General features: G+C 51.7%; 1 protein-coding gene across 1 annotated transcript; it reads right to left on the bottom strand.

Moving 5' to 3' along the window:
* Window positions 1-21: 21 nt before the first annotated feature.
* On the bottom strand, window positions 22-6015 carry DUSP4 (dual specificity phosphatase 4). The gene is made up of 4 exons (XM_064652209.1): window positions 5562-6015; window positions 2524-2660; window positions 1883-2102; window positions 22-1660 (listed from the first exon to the last, which is right to left on the bottom strand). The coding sequence occupies exons 1-4, from the start codon at window positions 5953-5955 to the stop codon at window positions 1275-1277; spliced, it is 1137 nt and encodes a 378-aa protein (XP_064508279.1). The 5' UTR covers window positions 5956-6015; the 3' UTR covers window positions 22-1274.
* Window positions 6016-17150: the final 11135 nt, after the last annotated feature.

Genomic DNA, 17150 nt, shown 5'->3' with positions numbered 1-17150 from the left:
CAAACCTGCTCCAGCCACAACTGTTGAAAACGGTTTTATTTTTATTTTCTCCAAACAGTGTTTCCTCCCTCCCTCAGGCAATAAATAAAAAGTTAATTTCTAGAAAAAAAAAAAAAAAAAAGAACAAAACCATACATATGTACATCAGCCACACAGGCATCTTGTGTGTTGAACTGGACTGCAGGGAAGGACAGAGGTAGGGTGGGAAATAAGGCTCCAGGTGGGTTGAAGATGAGGCATTTTCTAGGCTTGGACCAAAAGCTGCAGAAATGTTGCACAGGTGAGCGAGACGCTGGTCATGAGGTGGAGGAAAGCTTGAAAATGCTGGATGGATGACATCTCTGGGCCAGCCTGTCCTCCACCCAGCAGCTACTCTCTTCCATTACAGCCCACCCATGTTCCATCCTGCTGCTTTTGGAAGAAGAGCAGCAGTGGGATGGGTGGAGAGGAAACTCAACAAAGTAATGAAAAGCAGCCCAGACTGCTGCCCCACCCCTTTTTTCTCATCTTAAAGCCACAGGAGATTGGACCTAGGCTTTGCAGAAACCAGTGATCCACAGAGGCAAGAAAAGGCATTTCATTTCAGACTGTATCTCCCCCTCCAAACCACTTCCCAACCACAGAGACTGTTCTCCCCCACTGGAATGGAATGGGCTCAGCTGGTGATTTGGCAGGTGCCTGCCAGCTACTGCCTGATCTCCCCAGCCACTGGCATGGCTGAGGTTGAGTGCAGGCAGTCCCTGCCACCACTCCTGCTTGCCCCATGGCCCTGCCTGCAGCTCTGCTTGTCACCCAGTCTACCTGCTGCTCAAGTGAGCAGCACCCACCACACACACACCCTGGTCTCCTTGTGCAAGGGGGAAGACTGCTGCACAATAAAAAGAGGGTACGCTCCCTTTTCACCCTGGGTGAGCTAGGGGCAGAAACATGGGGAGAAGGGGAGGTGTATCTTTTTTTAAAACACAAGGCAGTAAAATATGGATGGAAACAGATGAAGACCAGGCACTTGAGGAAACCCAGTATATCATTTTTCTTCCTCCCCCAAAGAGCCTGGACAATGTCAGGGTTTGTGGCTTTTACAACTTTCGTGCTCTCAAAACATGACAATAAAAAGCAAACAAACCAAGATGAGGTAAGAAATTTCCCTACGAAAAAGACGTTGAGTCCAGGATGAATGGCAGTGTCCGGCACTATTGCTTAACATCACAGGGCTCTGTGCCTGTGTGCCCCCTCCACGCCTGGCACTGTCTGCCTGGCTGGCCTCAGCCCCTGAGCTAACAGCTGGGCGACGTGGTGATGGGGCTGTGCAGGTATGGGAGGCTGCTGGGGGTGGCATGGACACCAACAGACACTGGGAAGCTGAAGACAAACTGAGAGGTGGGGGTGGAGGTGGCCTTGCCCCGCTCCCGCAGTGTCCCCGAGGGGCTGACAGCTTCCACTGTGTATGAAGTGGCCAACACCTGTGACTCAAACTGCAGCAGCTGCCCCATGAAGCTGAAGTTAGGGGAGATGATGCTCCGGCGCTGCTTGACAAACTCAAAGGCCTCCTCTAGCTTGACTCGCTTCTTCATCATCAGGTAAGCCAAGCAGATGGTGGCTGAGCGGGAGATACCAGCCTGGCAGTGGACCAGGACCCGGCCACAACACTCCTTCACTGAGTCTGGAGAGCAACAGGGAAGAGACATGAGACTGACACCCAGCAAAGCCCAACTCCTCACCAAACCTGCAGGTGGGTGGCTGACCTCCCTCCCACCAGTGCGAACAATGGCCTGGACCCTGCCAGACACCAGCCCCCTCTGAGCCAAAGGTTCCAGGTCTTTGAGGCAAGAACCTCCCCGTGATAAAACACACATGGACACAACTCCTCTGCAGATGCACTCACCAATGTACTCAATTGCCTCCATGAACCAGGAGCTGATGTCAGCTTTGTGGTTATCCTCCACAGGGATACACTTGTACTGGTAGTGCCCCTCAAAGTGGTTGGGGCAGTCTGAGGAGACGTTCAGCAGGGCTGTGATGCCCAGGGCATCAAGCATGTCCCGCCGGGCGGCATGGTAGGCGCTGCCAAGGTAGAGGAAGGGAAGGATTTCCACAGGCCCACCCTGTTACAGAGAAAAACAACAGATATGGGGGTGACCAGAGGACAGCTGTGGGCAGGACAAACATCCAGAAGGCTTGGAGACCCTGAACTGTGCAGGAACCTGGCACCTGATCCAGGGCCCTCAAAAGAGGGAGCAGAGGCTGCCTTCCCGAGCTGTTAAACCTATTTCAGCCCTCCCCTTCTTCATCCCATTCAGAAACAGGCAGGTGTGGGTTAACAGGATTTGGGCTTGTCCACTCCCCAGGGCTTGCAAACACCCTGGGATCAGGAGGACCATCATGCTCTCCCAGGAGAGGAAAGGAAGCAGGGCTCTGGCTCTGCAGGCCCCAGCTGAGAGAGAGAACAGAGAGACTCCAGCAGGACCAGGTGGCAATGCTGGAAGGAGCAGTCAAAATAGCTAAGCACTGGGCTTCTACACATACCTGGTCATGAAAGGGGGTCCCGCAGGAACTGCAGCCCAAATCCAAGGGCTCAGCACTGGTGGGGGGTGACACATTGCTCAGGGACTTGGTTTTTGCACAGAACTCAGGGTACTCCGAGGAGAAGCGCTCGTAGCCCCCTGTAAGAAGAGAGGAGCAAAGTATTATCCCAGGCTACATTCACTGTACTCCAAAACAGCACAGCTGGAACTGACGTGTCTCACCATGCCCTTGGCCACTAGATGATGCTACAGTAATAGAGAGTGGTCTCCTGCCCCAGGATGAGCAACCAGGCTCCTGGCAGCAAGGGGGGAATCCTTGAGGCCCCCATTACTCCCTTGGAGCAAGAGCACCAAGAGCTCTGCAATGATCTTGGCTACCCAAAGTCTCTGGTCCAGGGTTTAGTCCCCTACACACTGCTGGCCAAAACCCCAGACTGAGGCCAACGTTGCTCTCTAAGATGATGAACAGAGGGTTTGTTACCAGCATCCTCAGACTTAAATGGGAAAACTGCTTCAGGCCAAAGACTGTTTTCAGTTCCCAGCTTCCCTGGACACATCATTCTGTCACAAAGCACAGGCAGGTCTGCTAATTTCCCAGCTTGACCCTTCAGCTCAGAGCTCCCAAAACAACAGACCACGGAAGCCTTGGCACTGGCCAGGTACAATGAAGCTAAGCCCACAGCAAAGCTGCCCTCCAGAGGTGTCTGCTGCCTCTCAAGGACATGGGAGCAAGCTGAACATAGAGCACCTTGTTCCTTTGACCCGCTGCCAGAGGCATAAGCAAAGGTGACCTCAGATCTTCCTAATGGCACGCAAAACAAAAGCAAATCCCACTGAGTTCCCAGGACAGGGAAACTGCAGTGTTGGCTGCAAATAAATGCTTCTGGTGAGATCTGCTTCTCTCATTCAAATCAAATAACAAGCCTGACACCCATGTAAAGTCTGACCTTGAGCCTTAAAATCAACAAAAATCAGGTATTTTACTATCACCACAGGACACTAGCTAGTCCAAGCCGTGACTCCCAGGATGGTTCCTGAAGACTCAACCCAACTGCAGGACCTATGACTGCAGATTTCAGCTTACTAGAGCACATACAGCAGGACACATATTTCTTATCCAGCCTTAGCTCTGAGACTGCCCCGAACAAGGCATTCAAAAGATTAATGGATGCAAGCATCTCAAGCAAAGTAGCCCAGGAATCCCCAGGCAGCTAGAGACCAATACTACCAGCATCCCAGTGTCCTTTGTGGTTTCCTCCCCCCACTCAAGGAAGGGCTCTAGTACCTTAAAGCAGAGCCAGCCGTGAATATGCATCACTGCACTGTACTGTCCCTCCCACGCAGGCAGGACAGTTCGCAGAGCCTGCATTTCCATGGCCTGACATCCCTTTACAGTCCACTGCTTCGATTTGACAGAGCATCCAAAACCAAGAGACCCTGTTAGACAACTTCAAGGGATCTGGTCCTAAAATCCCTGTATCTCCCACATCCCAGCATCCTGAGAGGGAAAAGCTGCCCAGGGTGATGGGCGAAAATGGGCTCCCTCCTAGGAAAGAAAAAGAGGCCCTTTCCAATAGTCAAAGATGTTTCTCTTCAGTGTATCTCATCAGACCTAATGCCTGTTCAGCCAAGCACCACATCCAGCAGTTCCAGGCAGGAGTGTGCAGCTCCAGGCTGCCCGGAGCAGGAACTGTGCTGCACAGGTGCCCACTGCCAAGCAACACGCAGCCAGGACGCTCCACAGGGAACCTGGAGCATCCTGATGTGCACAAAACACATCTGGGTCTTCATCATGACCCACACCCAACAAAGTTGCATTTGGGCATGCACAGCTCTGGGTTAGCGTGGCTCCTGTGAAATCAGAGCAAGACTGATCTTTTTAGTAGCTCTGTGGTAAGCAAGGAAGAAGTCTATAGTGCCGAGACTGAGTCTCTAGGAGCCCACTCCTTAAAAGTAAAGGACTGGAAACCCCAGACAACCTCCCATGAAAACCACAGAGGCACCAGAGGCTCTCAGCTGACACAGGCAACCCTTGAAGCAGAGCAGCGTTTCCTGCCACATGCATGGCTCCCAGCACCACAGTGGCTCATGGTGAAGGACCCAAAAGCCTGCTCCCAAGTGAGCCCTTGCTGTGCAGGCACTCCCACAGCAGCACATCATATCACATCCTCGGAACAGCTCCTGCTGTTTTTACTGTACCTAGTACAACAGAAGTGCTAGCTCCTCCATCTATCAAGCCTCTTAATGGATTTGCTACTCTGCATACACATCCTCACCCCTGCTGTAAGTAAACCAAGGAATAAATTGACTCTCAGGCTGTAAACAAAAAAGAAAAACCCCCACAGAGCTCATCCAGGAACCCCGGCTGAGCATCCCTCTCCTCTAAATCACCTCACGGCAATTCTCAGGACCAGCAGCTCCAAATGCGCACAGCTTCTCATTTAATACACGGCAGAGAGGGGAAGCCTTGATCCTTGCTGTAGTGGCAAAAGGCATGCCCGGGGTTTCTGCCCACTGCAAGGGGACATCGGCGTGACAGCAGCTATTTGGTCTCGCATAAACGCCTTCTCTGCACCGCGGGGCTGGGGATGAACGCAAACAAAGAGTGGGGGGATTCCCTCTCCCCACTTCCACCTGGGTTTGTACCTTGCCTCCCGGAGTCCCTGTGCCAGCCCTGCCCAGGGCCGGTCCCAGGCAGAGACACGGGACCTGTCCCACCCCTCGCTCCCCCCAGTCCGGCTCGGACTGCGTTCCGCTCGGGCACCCACGCGCCGGTGGAACGTCGGCGCTGCCGATCACCCTGGGATCGATCCCACCTGGGGGGCACCGCCTCGGGGGGCGCGGCCCCCCCCAACCTTCCCGCCGCCTCCCAACTTCTGGCAGGACCGCCGTGAGGAGGAAGAGCGGGAGCGCCCTGCCCGGGGCTCAGCGAGGCCGGACCCCCATTCCCGGGCGGGGGCGGCGGTGGCTGCTGCCCGCGGCCTCGTCCCATCGGACATTCCCGGTTCCCCCCCCCGCCCCGTTCCTCCCCGGCGGTACCTGCCAGGAGGCGGATGTCGGCGCGCGCCGTGTCGCGACGGAGCGCGCGCACCACGAGCGCCACGGTGCTGTCCTCGCGCAGGGCCTCCGCGCGCGGGCTGCGCTCGTCGTACACGACCACGGCGGCGTAGAGCCCGGCGCGGAGCCGCGCCCGCACCTCGCCCTCGGCCGGCAGGATCTGCTCCAGGCTCACGGCGCCCTTCGCCCGCCGCCGCACGATCGTGTTGCAGCGCACGTTGAGCGCCCCGCGGATGTGGCCGGCGCTGTGCGCCAGGAAGGGGCGGCAGTCCAGCACCAGGCACCGCCCGGCGCCGCCGGCCCCGGCCTCGTCGCGGCACACGAGCCGGCGCAGCGCGCTGCCCTCCATCTCCCGCAGCCCCTCGGTGGCGACCATGGCGGGGGGAGCGGCTACCGCGCCCCGCGCCCGCCGCCCGCGCCGCTCGCGCACCCCCGCGCGCGCCGCGCGCAGCCTTTACTACCCGGCGGCGGCCGGCGCGCGCCCCCGCCCCGCCCCGCCCCGCCCCGCCCATTCACCCGCGCCGGGGCCGCATGAATGGAGGGGGGGCGGCGCGCGGGCGCGGCGACGTCACCGCCTCCATTCACAAAAAAAATCCTCCTCCCCCGCCATGTTCGCCCCGCGTTGTGAATGGGCGCGAGCGGCGGGCGGCGCCGCGCCTTTGTCACCGCGGGGCAGCGGGGTGTCACCCCCGCCGGGACCCCTCCGGGTCGCACACGCTGCAGGGCACACGCACCGCTGGGCGCACACGCACACGCTGCAAGGCGCGCACTCGTGTGCACACGCGTGTACGGGCACACACAGTGGAGCACACGCACACACACAGAGACACACGCATGGCCGGGCACACGCTGTGCACGCTTCTGTGTCTCCCTTTGTCCCACTGCTTCTGTTTTGTTTGGACTGCTTGCTGCGAGGGGCGGGGGGCAGACACTAAGCAGGCCCCGTTGTCAGCTCTGCAGGGTCCCTTTGAGTCCCTCTGACTCTGCTACGGCCACGTTTTCCCTGTCAGAAAATTGGATCTCATTAGCTGCGGAGCCTTAAAAACACTACAGCACCCTGCCTGGGTAGTGGCCCTGTGGAGGGCTCTTCTATGTGATTCCTCACGCGGAGGAACTCTGTTTTCAGCTAAAAGCCAAAGGAGCAAATTCACAGCCCTGAAGTGTCCCAACGGGATCTCACCTTCACCATCACCCAAACACCAAGCAGTCATTTTACCCAGAGGTCCCCTTTTGGACTGCGTTCAAATGAAAGCAATGCTGAAAACCCCAATGATAGTGACTGCACTCGGGGTGTTCCCTGCAGACACTGGCCAGTCCCAGGTGAATCTGCTTCAGAGACCTGCAGGTGCTCAGATATCCCAGTGTGGACCTGGACATGGTGGGGGTAAGGTTAAGGGCCCAATGGATATTCAAGCCCATCTGCCCCATCACTACTTTTCATAGAGGGCAGCATTTGAACAGGCAGCTTGACTTCCCCTGCACTGCGTGCCTGGTAGGTGTTTACTTGGACAAGGCAGGGTAATACCTTGCTGTGTTGTGCCTGCCTGGGAGCAATCCAACCTACCGTGCACGTTCAAGACCTACAGCTGGTGACATTCCTGTGTCCCGCTGCTGCCTCTCCCTTAGACTCTGCTCTCCAACTGCTGTCAGATTCTCCCCTCCATCTGAGTCAGCCTGATCTTTGCACCTCTGGATTTTGTGTGCTGTGCCAAAGCTTTGCCAGCCAAGTCGAATCAGATGAGCTATGGGGAAAACATATCTGCCATTTGTGTAATACATCCCACTCCAGGAATGTATTTGAGCCTGTTGCCTAATACAACAGGGGTGGAAGGCTAATTGTCTTCCATTCCAACCTGCATCAAAGAGAAGGATAGCAAAAAACCTGTTTCTACTGAATAAAGCAGAATTTGGCTGGCCAGCAACGTGCCGGGGACATTCTTTCTTCCTTTAGAGAAGGTTGTCAGAGACAAAAAACTCAAACTGAGAATCTCATTACAAACTAATTGAAAATTTTGCTCTCAAAGCAACATGGGTTGAACTCAAGTTGGAGTATCAAAAATGTCTTAGAAAGTTTTATTCAAGAGCTGATGCCAAAATATGTTGTTTTCACTATCATGTGACGAGCTATCCTGCTGTCTGCAATGTCTTCTGCACTGTTCAGTCCAGCTTTTACACTAAAATTGGATAACCAAGGACACAAAGCTTATGTCCTTGGGAGCAGGGCCTGACATCCTAATTTTTCCCTCTGTGATCCAGTGTGTGACTGGGCCAAACTGATCTGAGGTAGGAGAGGAAGGCAATATTGGCATGGGTGCAGGAAGGGCCATTTGGGCTGCTGCCTCTGGATGTTTGCGTGAGCGTCGATGGAGGACATTATGTCAGGATGGAGTGTGGAAGGGTGTGTGTGCATGTGCAGCTGGTGGAGATTTCCAAGTGTTTCCATGTGCCTGAACCCTTTCCTTATTGTTCATCCCTTCCTGCTGGCTGTCTGGAGGTGGCAGGTTCTTGGCTCTTTCTTCCTGGAAAATAAACTGCACCCAGCCAGGCTGCTGGAAATAACACTGTGCACCCACGCCAGGCATTCCCACAGCTGTGCTCCTGGCTGGTCGTGTCTGGAGCTGATGCTGTGCTGGGGATGGTGGCTCACAGGTAAAAATTGAAGGGATTGAACCCAAAGGTGAGAGTGCCCAAAATTAACCAGGCCAATGCCACTCAGCCAGGATAAAGAGTGAACTCCCTCACTGCAGTTAGCTCAAAAGGAAATCTAGTTAACTTTGCTTACAGAGGTGTTGAGAGCCACTAAAAATGCTTGCAAGGCAGAAGCCGCAAGGCAAAAGAAGCAACACAATTACAATAACGTGGGGTGGAGGAGCAGGGGCGGTGGAAAGGACTGGGGATAGGGGGTGGTGATGTGAGAAGGCCATACAGCTTCATGTCCTGACTTTGCAAACCTGGAGAAGCGTGAAAGCTAATATTGCTGTCAAACAGCATCTGCATGGTGCAAACTGAAATATATCGTGCTGGAAAACAAACAACCGAAAGAAAAGAGAGAGGCAGAGCAAGAGACCATTCATTTCCTTTTCAGCAGAGTCAAGGAATCATCTTTTATAGGGCCCTGGCCAGAAGAAGCAATTGTTGAAGGAGGCTGAAGGGAAACGAATTGTCAAAGGAGGTGCATATTTGGATGATTAAATGTCAATATGTACCCTGAATTAAGAAAAAGGAATTTACACCTCATCTCACTGTGGCACTGAAAACCAAATTAGAGCCAGGCTGTAAATTTGCCAGCCAATAGATACTAATTTGTTTGGCTACCTAAAGGCTTTCGCTGCCCAGAGAAATGCTGAAGCATGAGTCCCCCTGGGTGGGCAATAGCTGCTATGGGCATCTCTAAGCTGCTGAGCCCAGTGAGCCCTCTGGGCTTCTCCAGGCTTTCCTAGCTCTGCTCCCCTGGCTCCTGGCCCCAGCATGCACATATGGGGTCCTGGCACGCTGTGTCACGCTGCAAGCCTCAGCTACCTGACAGATGTGCCTGCTTCTGTGCCACTGGCCAGGACTTTGTTGTGCTGGGGTTTTCCCAAGACCTTGATTCCCTCTATCCTCCTGGTCAGCCAGTCTGTACGGCTGTGGATGGACAAAGCACAGAGGGATATCCCCACTGCTCTTGGCACATGGCAGAGGTTCCAGCATAAGGATGCTGCCACCTTTCTCCGACAGCTCCCAGTGGTTTGCCAAAGGGTTGAGTGATTTGCCCTGGCATGTGCAGTAAGCCTTTGGCAGAAATGAAAGGCAGAATCAAGATCTTAGCAACTTGCAGGTCTGCATTTACCTACAAAACCCATCCCACACGGAGTGCCGCAGGGTCATTGCTCCCTTCTGTCCTCATACAGCACCTCACAGTTCTCCTTTCATGGCACCTCTCTTTCTCTCAGCTTTCCAGGCTGGGGAATGCATCCTCCTGTCTGCAAAAGGAAGTGCAGCAGTGACAGAGTTAAAAGATTCATGTTAATACATTCAGACTCTCTTTTCCTCTAGGGCATATTTGCATATTAATGGAGGGGGATTGTAATGAACCTGTCTAGGGAGGCTAAAGGGGAAATTATACAAGGTTGGCTGACAGGGTGGAGGAGGGGAAAATGTTCATTTCCAGTGCTTTCCAACCTCTCAGCTGCAAAAGCATGTGAGCAACCTGAGCTACAGGGCAGCACCTTGCCTGCCATGGGACATCCTGGGAGCACCCGAGGGCATGTAGCTATTTAGACCCACCTGCATCCCTCCTGCACTGGCTTCTCATGGCTAAGTTTCACATTGTCCCAGACATTGTTTTAAACCCAGGACCACAACAGCATATTTCAGCAAGCATGTCCCATATCATCACCCTGTCCTCCAAGGCATCAAGAAAAAATTCAGCTCTTGGTGGGCAATCAGAAGAGCAGCTCATCCACAACTGGTTTTCAACAGACAGTCCCTCAGGGCTTTTCAACAACACTGTATGTGCTTGGTGCAAGAGACAATGGAGTCAGGAAAGATTTGTCCCAGATTGGGTTGAAGTGCTTCCCCTTCCCATCCCTGCTCCTTCATACCAGGCTGCTTGAACCCTGCCACAATCTTTGTTGCTTCAAGCCCCAAAGACCTGCATGCCAACCCAAAAGCCTTTAACAGCACATGAAAAATGCCAGGAGCTTTGCCAGGTCTGCTTTCTCTGCTCTCTGCTGAGGCCTCAATGTGTAATCCCCACTCCGGTGAACTGCCCTACAGATTTTATCTCAAGAAGAACAAATAATCTGTTGCTTTTGCCCTGCAGTATCAGAGCTATAAAACACTAGGTAGGAGGGTAATTAGTGGGCCCCTGATCTGATTTAGATTGGGAGATGGAAAAAGCAGCCTTTATTCCTGAAAGCAAAGGAGCTCTTCTTCAGAACAGCAATGGGGTGCTCCATGTACCTGAATGGCTAGAGATGGTTTATGCCCATGCAAATGTGATTAGGGAAGGATCCAGTCAAATTAGAAGCATACAAAGTGGCCCAAGCCATTTTCTGCTGCAGGTTTGGTTTCCCCTCTCTCTGTCACCTCCCTGCCTTTTGCCACTTCCTCATCTCTGGTTGTAAAACTCAGGGCAGCTCCAGCCCTCTGGATGAGAAATGTGAAGTCTGATCCAGGATGGTCAGTGAATGGCTGAAGGATTTTAAGAAGATTGACAGTTTCTGCTAAATGATTAGATCATGCAGTTAATTAGGGCTGGTGGTGTGGGGAGAGGTGTTCCACAACAGGCCTAAATGCTACTTGCAGAAACAGGGAGGCTCCCTCCCCAAAATCCCCATATTGTTTCTTTTTGACCTGTCTGGCTGTGGTGGGAAGTGTGAGGTGACTGCAGGGTTTGGAGGTTGGCTGCTGGTGGGATTCCTGAGGACTGGATGGTGGATAAGAGCACACAGATCTGATGCATCGCTCCCACTCTGAAGGACTTAAGAGACCAATGATCCCACAGATGTGGCAGACTTGCCCTTGATATCACCCCTTGACAGCACCAGGACCCAAAGACCAGCCCTGATATGGGTCCCAGCAGGTGCAGAGCCAGTCCTGCCATCCCCTGGGCAAAGCATCTTCCAACACGTGGTTCAAATCAGGTGGTGGTTTGTTGGGTGCAGGGTCATTGATGAATGTTTCTGCAGCCTTGGCAGACCATGGTAACCCACGCCTGTAAGCAGCTTCCTGACATAAGAATCTGCAGGAGCTGTCCTTGACATTTTGTCATTTTTTATCAACTGTGGTGCTGTGCCAGCTGTCAGACCCCATCAGCAACCTGTGCCCATCCCCATTGGTCTCCTGCCTTCCACAAAAGCCCTGAAGCTTTCTCCAGGTGTCAGGGCACACATGGTCTGTGGTCATGTTATTACAACCACGGTTTATAAAGCAGATGTATATGAGGTGGATAAAAGAGGCACATGGGTCGCTTAATCCCAGAATTTTAAGTGCCATGGGGATTAGTCACATCTTTGGCTGCAGGATTTGAGGATGCAGCAGAGCTAGAGAAGTGAATCTATGAAAGCAAGTTGATCCCCTCCTCTCAGTTTGCTGTAAGAAAAGGCTCAGTGTAAGGGATCTGCTTTGAAAATTAGACTGAAGCCAGTAAAGGATGTGGCATTTTAACCCTTAACATAGCCTGTGACATTTTGTCTTTAACATATATTGTATCCCACATGCTTGTGAAGACAGGGATCACTCCTGAAAGCTTTCCAGCCCTGGTGCAGTATTTAATGACAGGCATGCAGGTCCTAGCAGCTGCCTTCTTTGGGGACGTCACTGTTTGCAAGTCGAAAGAGAAATGCCTCTCTTGAATTTCCCAGTGTTTGGTTAAGCATCCGGCCTCAGTGATAGGATTGAAGCTGAGCTTTGAATGACGTTTTTTGCTAGGAAGAAAGGACGGTGGATGAGACATTTCTCCCTTGGGCTTAAGATCATAAATAAGGCAGCGTTATGTAAGTGTGACTATAACCTATTTATACATAGTGTCAGACTCATACACTCAGGCTATGAATGAAAAATGTCCCACTAATTTTTATGAATGTAACAGTGGTAACTGTATGAGTTTTGAAACAGCGGTGGAAATGCAGGTTGTTCTGTGCCAGCAGTAACTGGGACACCCCTCCAAGTTATACTGAGGGAGGGGTGACTTGTGTCTGGCACTTCTTCTTGTATTGCCTTCTACAGCAGGTGCAGTTGGCTTCAGGTAGCTCCCTTGTAGCATTCTTGATCCCAAGGCCCAAATGACAGGCACCAGGGGAACAGGGGAACCAGGGATTAAGCTGGGCTCTTGTCCCTCAAGCAGTGGGCCAGGCAGGAGCTGGGCTCCTTGGCGGCTCTTTCAACGCGACAGTGCCCTGTTGTGAGGGGTGGAGATGCTGAGCAATCACCCAGGTGGCAGGACATGGGAACTGAAATTGTCACAGCTGGCAAGGTCAAACCCACATAAGGAGCATCAGTTCACATGAAGTGTTAACCAGGGGGACACCTTGCTGAAGGACCCTGTGTGTGCTCTGAGTATATAGGGTTTCAAAAGTAAAACGATACTTTCCTGGAAGTAAAGCACATCGGTGGTTACTAAATACAGGGAGATTGCTGAGCCAGAAACGTTCAGAGGCTAGAAATGTAGCTGAAAGTCCTACTTCTGTGTTTCTGTCCCTAATATTGGTGTCACTCAGCGTAAAGTTTCTGAGCAGAGCGGTTAGAGCCAAACTTGCCACACTTAGGCTGATGCATCTGTGTGCCTGCCTGGGACCAAGATAATGGCAACTGTATATGAAAAATCAAAGGAAGATTTAAACCCAGAAATTACTCCTGAGGCACAGAGAAGCAGTCATCATAATTGTGACAAGACAAAACCCCAAATCAGCTTCAAGTTTAAAGGCAGTCTTTTTCCTTCTCCATCACCTCCCAGTCTAGGCTCTGCCTTGAGCGCTGTGTCTGCGCAGCAAACAGTCGCACATCCCTCTCATGGCCTCTGTGCCAGCAGCCAGGGACTCCAGAGACCCGAGCAGCACAGCCATCCATGGGAAGCTATGGCAAGAAGAGAAAGTCTGAAATCCCCATGGGGCTTCTTTGTGCCTCCAGTTAATCTCCCTTCCCTGCTTCACAGATGATCTCAGCTCCCGCTGCGGCCTGATCACACAAATCCGGCGGGGACGCGTGGCTCTGGCTTGTCATGCCCTGCTGTCCCCCGCCGGAGATGAGGCAGCCACAGGGTCAAGTGTGGATGGCCCAGGGGGTCAGAAGTGACCGCAGCTGCCATGATTTTTTCTTAGACACCCCCAGCAGAGCCCTGTGACTGATTCACCTCCTGTCTTGGTGCATCAGGCATTGACTCACACCCAAAAGTGCGTCAGATGATTGTGTCCGTGAAGGGTTTCATGGACTTTGCCCCAAGTGTCCCCACTGAACTTTAAAGCTAGACCTTCTTTCAGCAGGGGAGGCAGATAGGAGACCTTTACTGGTGATGATCTGTGCCTCTGGAGGAATGTGAAATGGAGCTGGACAACTCTCCAGCCTCCTTCAATTTGCTTGTCAGTGGTTTCCTGTGCCAATGTGAGGTGTCTCTTGTAAAAATAAAGACCTTATGTAGAAAGGCCTGATCCTGTTGCCTTTGCTTTGATAGCTCCATCAGGGACAGAGGAAGCAGCAGAGACCTCAGGCTTTCAGGCTGCTGCCAAACATATGCTCTCATGGCTGAAGTCAACTTCTGCAGCAGTTGGCATGCACACAAATAGGCACATGTCACAGCCTTGCTGGCAAGAGTTTATGCCCTTGAAAATCTCTCCCAGGAGCTCCCTTTTTCTTTCTTTCACTCTGCTTTGCCCAATGGATTAAATAAAGGGAAAAGAAAATCCCAGCAGATTAGGACATACTCCAACAGACTACTTGCCAGCCAGAGCCCATCACTGACCTGGTGACTCTTTGAGCAACCAGAGGATTTAAGCCACCCCAGGAGTGTTGTCAAGCACCAGCAGCACTGACTCAGCATAAATAAGGCAAAAAAGCAGTAAAGATAGTATGAGTAGAACAGCAGGAACATCAGAAACAGTAAAACTATGTGCTAAATAGGTGCATTTACTAGATGTCCCAGCCGGTCCCATAACATGGGGAACACTCAAAGGATGTTTGTACTCCAGTCATAATAAAAAAGATATAAAAAGTCCAGCTGGATGAATGACCTGGCTGCAAGGGCAGCTATCCTGCTTTGGGCAACTTGGAAACAGCATGAACCTGAGCAAGTGAGCCAGCACTTCCCAAGCAACTCTTCCCATCTTGTGCAATGTGCCTGGGGGACTTCCTGAGCCAGCACAGGGATCTGTGCCCCTAATAACCCCTAATAGGTATTTCCTCCATGAATAGGCCTGGGTGCTTTTTGAACTCATGCAAATGTTCAGCATCCATAGCATCCTGCAGGGAGGAGTTCCACTGCTTCATTATGCCAGAGCCACTTCCTTGGGCTTGCTTTGAACCTACCACCTCCTTGTTTCACCTCTCTTCTCCATTTCTGTCCTGGAAGAGTCAGTCATTTCAAACCCATCCCCCTCCAGCTACTGGAGCAGAAGAAATGGCATCTTACTTGCTGCACTGTTTGGGGGCCTAAGAATATTGCACTGAATTACCTAATAAGACTAAAATGTAATTCTGCCTAAGAGATTCAGGGAAATATTTCTCTTTTTGCGGGGCAATTTTTCTTTGTCACATGAAGGATGCATTGACATGTTTCAACTCTGCATTTGTAGACTGCTCTTCTCCATCAAGACTTGCTAAATAATTCTATCAGGAGATCATCTTCTGAGGATGACACCATATAGTACCATGCTCTTCTCAGGGGATGGAAATGATTTATGGAAGTGAGGGCTCCCCAATTTGCTGGTCATTCAAGCTCTGTCGTTCTGGGCTCTTAGCTCCAGCTCAGTGAGCTCATGGCATGTAACATGATTAGCAGAGAGAAAGTTTTGTTTTTGTAGAGTTTGGCTTGACATGGAAGCCCATACACATTTGTGATGGTCTGTGCTGCCAGCACACCTCACCAGGGCTGATAGTAAAGGGAATAGTGCTCAAGCAATCCCCTCTGAAGGCAAAGATGAATGAAAAGATAGCCTATAGGAAACTTTGCATAGGAGGCAAAATATATGGGTGTGACAAGTCATGTACACACACAAATAGGTATGTCAGGTCTGGGGGTTGTTCTCGCCTGTTTTCAGCATCAGTGTTGTAAGTCTTCAATACACAGCTCCAGTGACAAGGCCATCTGTTTTGCCATGACAGCTGGCAGCTAGCAGAGGCCAGTATGAATAGTCTGCCTCCTTCGGAGCCAAACTTGCTAAGAAAAACAATTTCAGCCATGCCAGATGAAAGCCACCTGCTACCCTGGCCAAAGGCACAGCACATGTGGGCACCACAGCACCAGGTTCTCCCAGCTTCACACCACATCCCCCTCATGCTGCAAGGCAGCAAAGCCCAGTGGCATTTCTTTTCACCCTTGCATTTTAGCAGGGAGAAGCTACAGTAGAGATGTTTGCCCTGGGTGAACTTTCCCTGTTTGTTTGTATTTTTTTGTAATTTTCTTTTGAAAAATGAAGAGTTTCCCTCTCTCTCTCTTTCAGTATCCCTGGTGTGACCATAGCTCTGTGGCTGAGAGTGAGTATGGTGAGTAATGGTACTGGGTGTGAGGAAAGATTGACGTAGGAAATGAAGTGAGGAGAAGGAAGGGGTGCAGACAGTGTGGCCCCACAGGCTCTCCAAAGGGCAGAGCAATGGTGACAAAGTGCACAGAAGAGGAAGCAAAAAAAAAAAAGGGAACTGCCAGCCCTCCATTTGACATCCTTTGGGGAAGGTATGCAAGACCAAATCCCCAGAGTGAGTTATGCAGCAATGTGTGGCCAGCTGGTGACTAGAGGCCTCACAGCTGTCTGCTCCAGTCCTGTGCCACTTCTGGAAGACTTTTTGGGAGACACTGCCCTTGCTATACCACAAACATGAACCCTCTTTGCTTGATGTTGATCCCACATGCCTTGTTACAAGGGTAGAAGGATGGTCTGTAATCACAGGATCCCCTGGGGATGGCCACCTCCTTCCCAATATTTGCTAGGCTTCCTCATGCAGAGAAAGGACCCGGCACACCTTCTGGGAGAGACAGCCACAGCCACTGCCTTTAGAGCATTCTACAACTTATCAGCATCCTTGGGGCTCTCCTGAATAGAGGAACACCCAGCTGGTGGAACTGACCTAGGTCTGAATGAACTGCTTGTAGGAGTTAATCTGAACTATAATTTCAAATGTTGCCTTAAAAAGATGGCCAGATGCTTTTTAAGAGAAGTAGCCTTGAGACTATCCCGATAAAATAGGGGCTCACAGGAATTTTTGTGAGGGAGGAATGGGCCCATCTGCCAGCACCAGTGATGCCACCAGGAGGCTTTGTTTGAAGATGGGAAACTGAGACAATTTGCCCAGAATCAAGGACCTCAATAGGGTTATCACCACATTAAGGGAACCTCATTGATCAGGGTTAGTGCCTGGGGTCTCCCTCTGAGGTAAAAGTCAGAGGTGCAATTGCAACCCATGACCGTCCTTGCAGCCCCCTTGCACCACGTGCTGGTTTCAGTTCCACACAAACTCCTCCTGGACTCATGTGTGTGGTATAAGACAGAAGAGAAAAGGAAAATTTCCAACTGAAGGGTTTTTCAGAGTTGCCTTTGTGTTTGTTTGGCCTTGTAAAAACTCATTTTCATCTGCAAGTAAAATTTCTGTAAATGTGGCCACACAACAATTTTGCAGGAAAATTTTGAGGGCCACAGTGGTATCTCTCCTGCAGATGTCCTAGGCCAAGGGAAAACCTGCCTGACTTTCCCTCCCTGTATTTGGAGAGCAAATTGGAAGGGATATGCTTTTGCTTCCTTACGTGAGGACTGGCCTCTCTCTTTCTGTGTGCTTGGGAAAAACTGCAGAGGTCTCAGGGCAAAGCTGAGCTTTCTAATTCTCATCAAATCTGTTGTGGTCGTTTTCACCCTTTCCTCTCTGTGTTACATGTCCCTGTCAGCT

Source organism: Pseudopipra pipra, chromosome 4 (assembly GCF_036250125.1).
Source record: "Pseudopipra pipra isolate bDixPip1 chromosome 4, bDixPip1.hap1, whole genome shotgun sequence".
NCBI classification, from domain to species: Eukaryota; Metazoa; Chordata; class Aves; order Passeriformes; family Pipridae; genus Pseudopipra; species Pseudopipra pipra.
This window is presented reverse-complemented; position numbering and strand designations above follow the sequence as displayed.

Coding starts and splice junctions, on each gene's coding strand:
- DUSP4 (XM_064652209.1), bottom strand. CDS start 5,955: ATGGTCGCCACCGAGGGGCTGCGGGAGATGGAGGGCAGCGCGCTGCGC. Junction 2,103..2,523: donor GGACCCCCTTTCATGACCAG/GTATGTGTAGAA, acceptor TCTCTGTAACAG/GGTGGGCCTGTGGAAATCCT. Junction 1,661..1,882: donor GGAGGCAATTGAGTACATTG/GTGAGTGCATCT, acceptor GTTGCTCTCCAG/ACTCAGTGAAGGAGTGTTGT.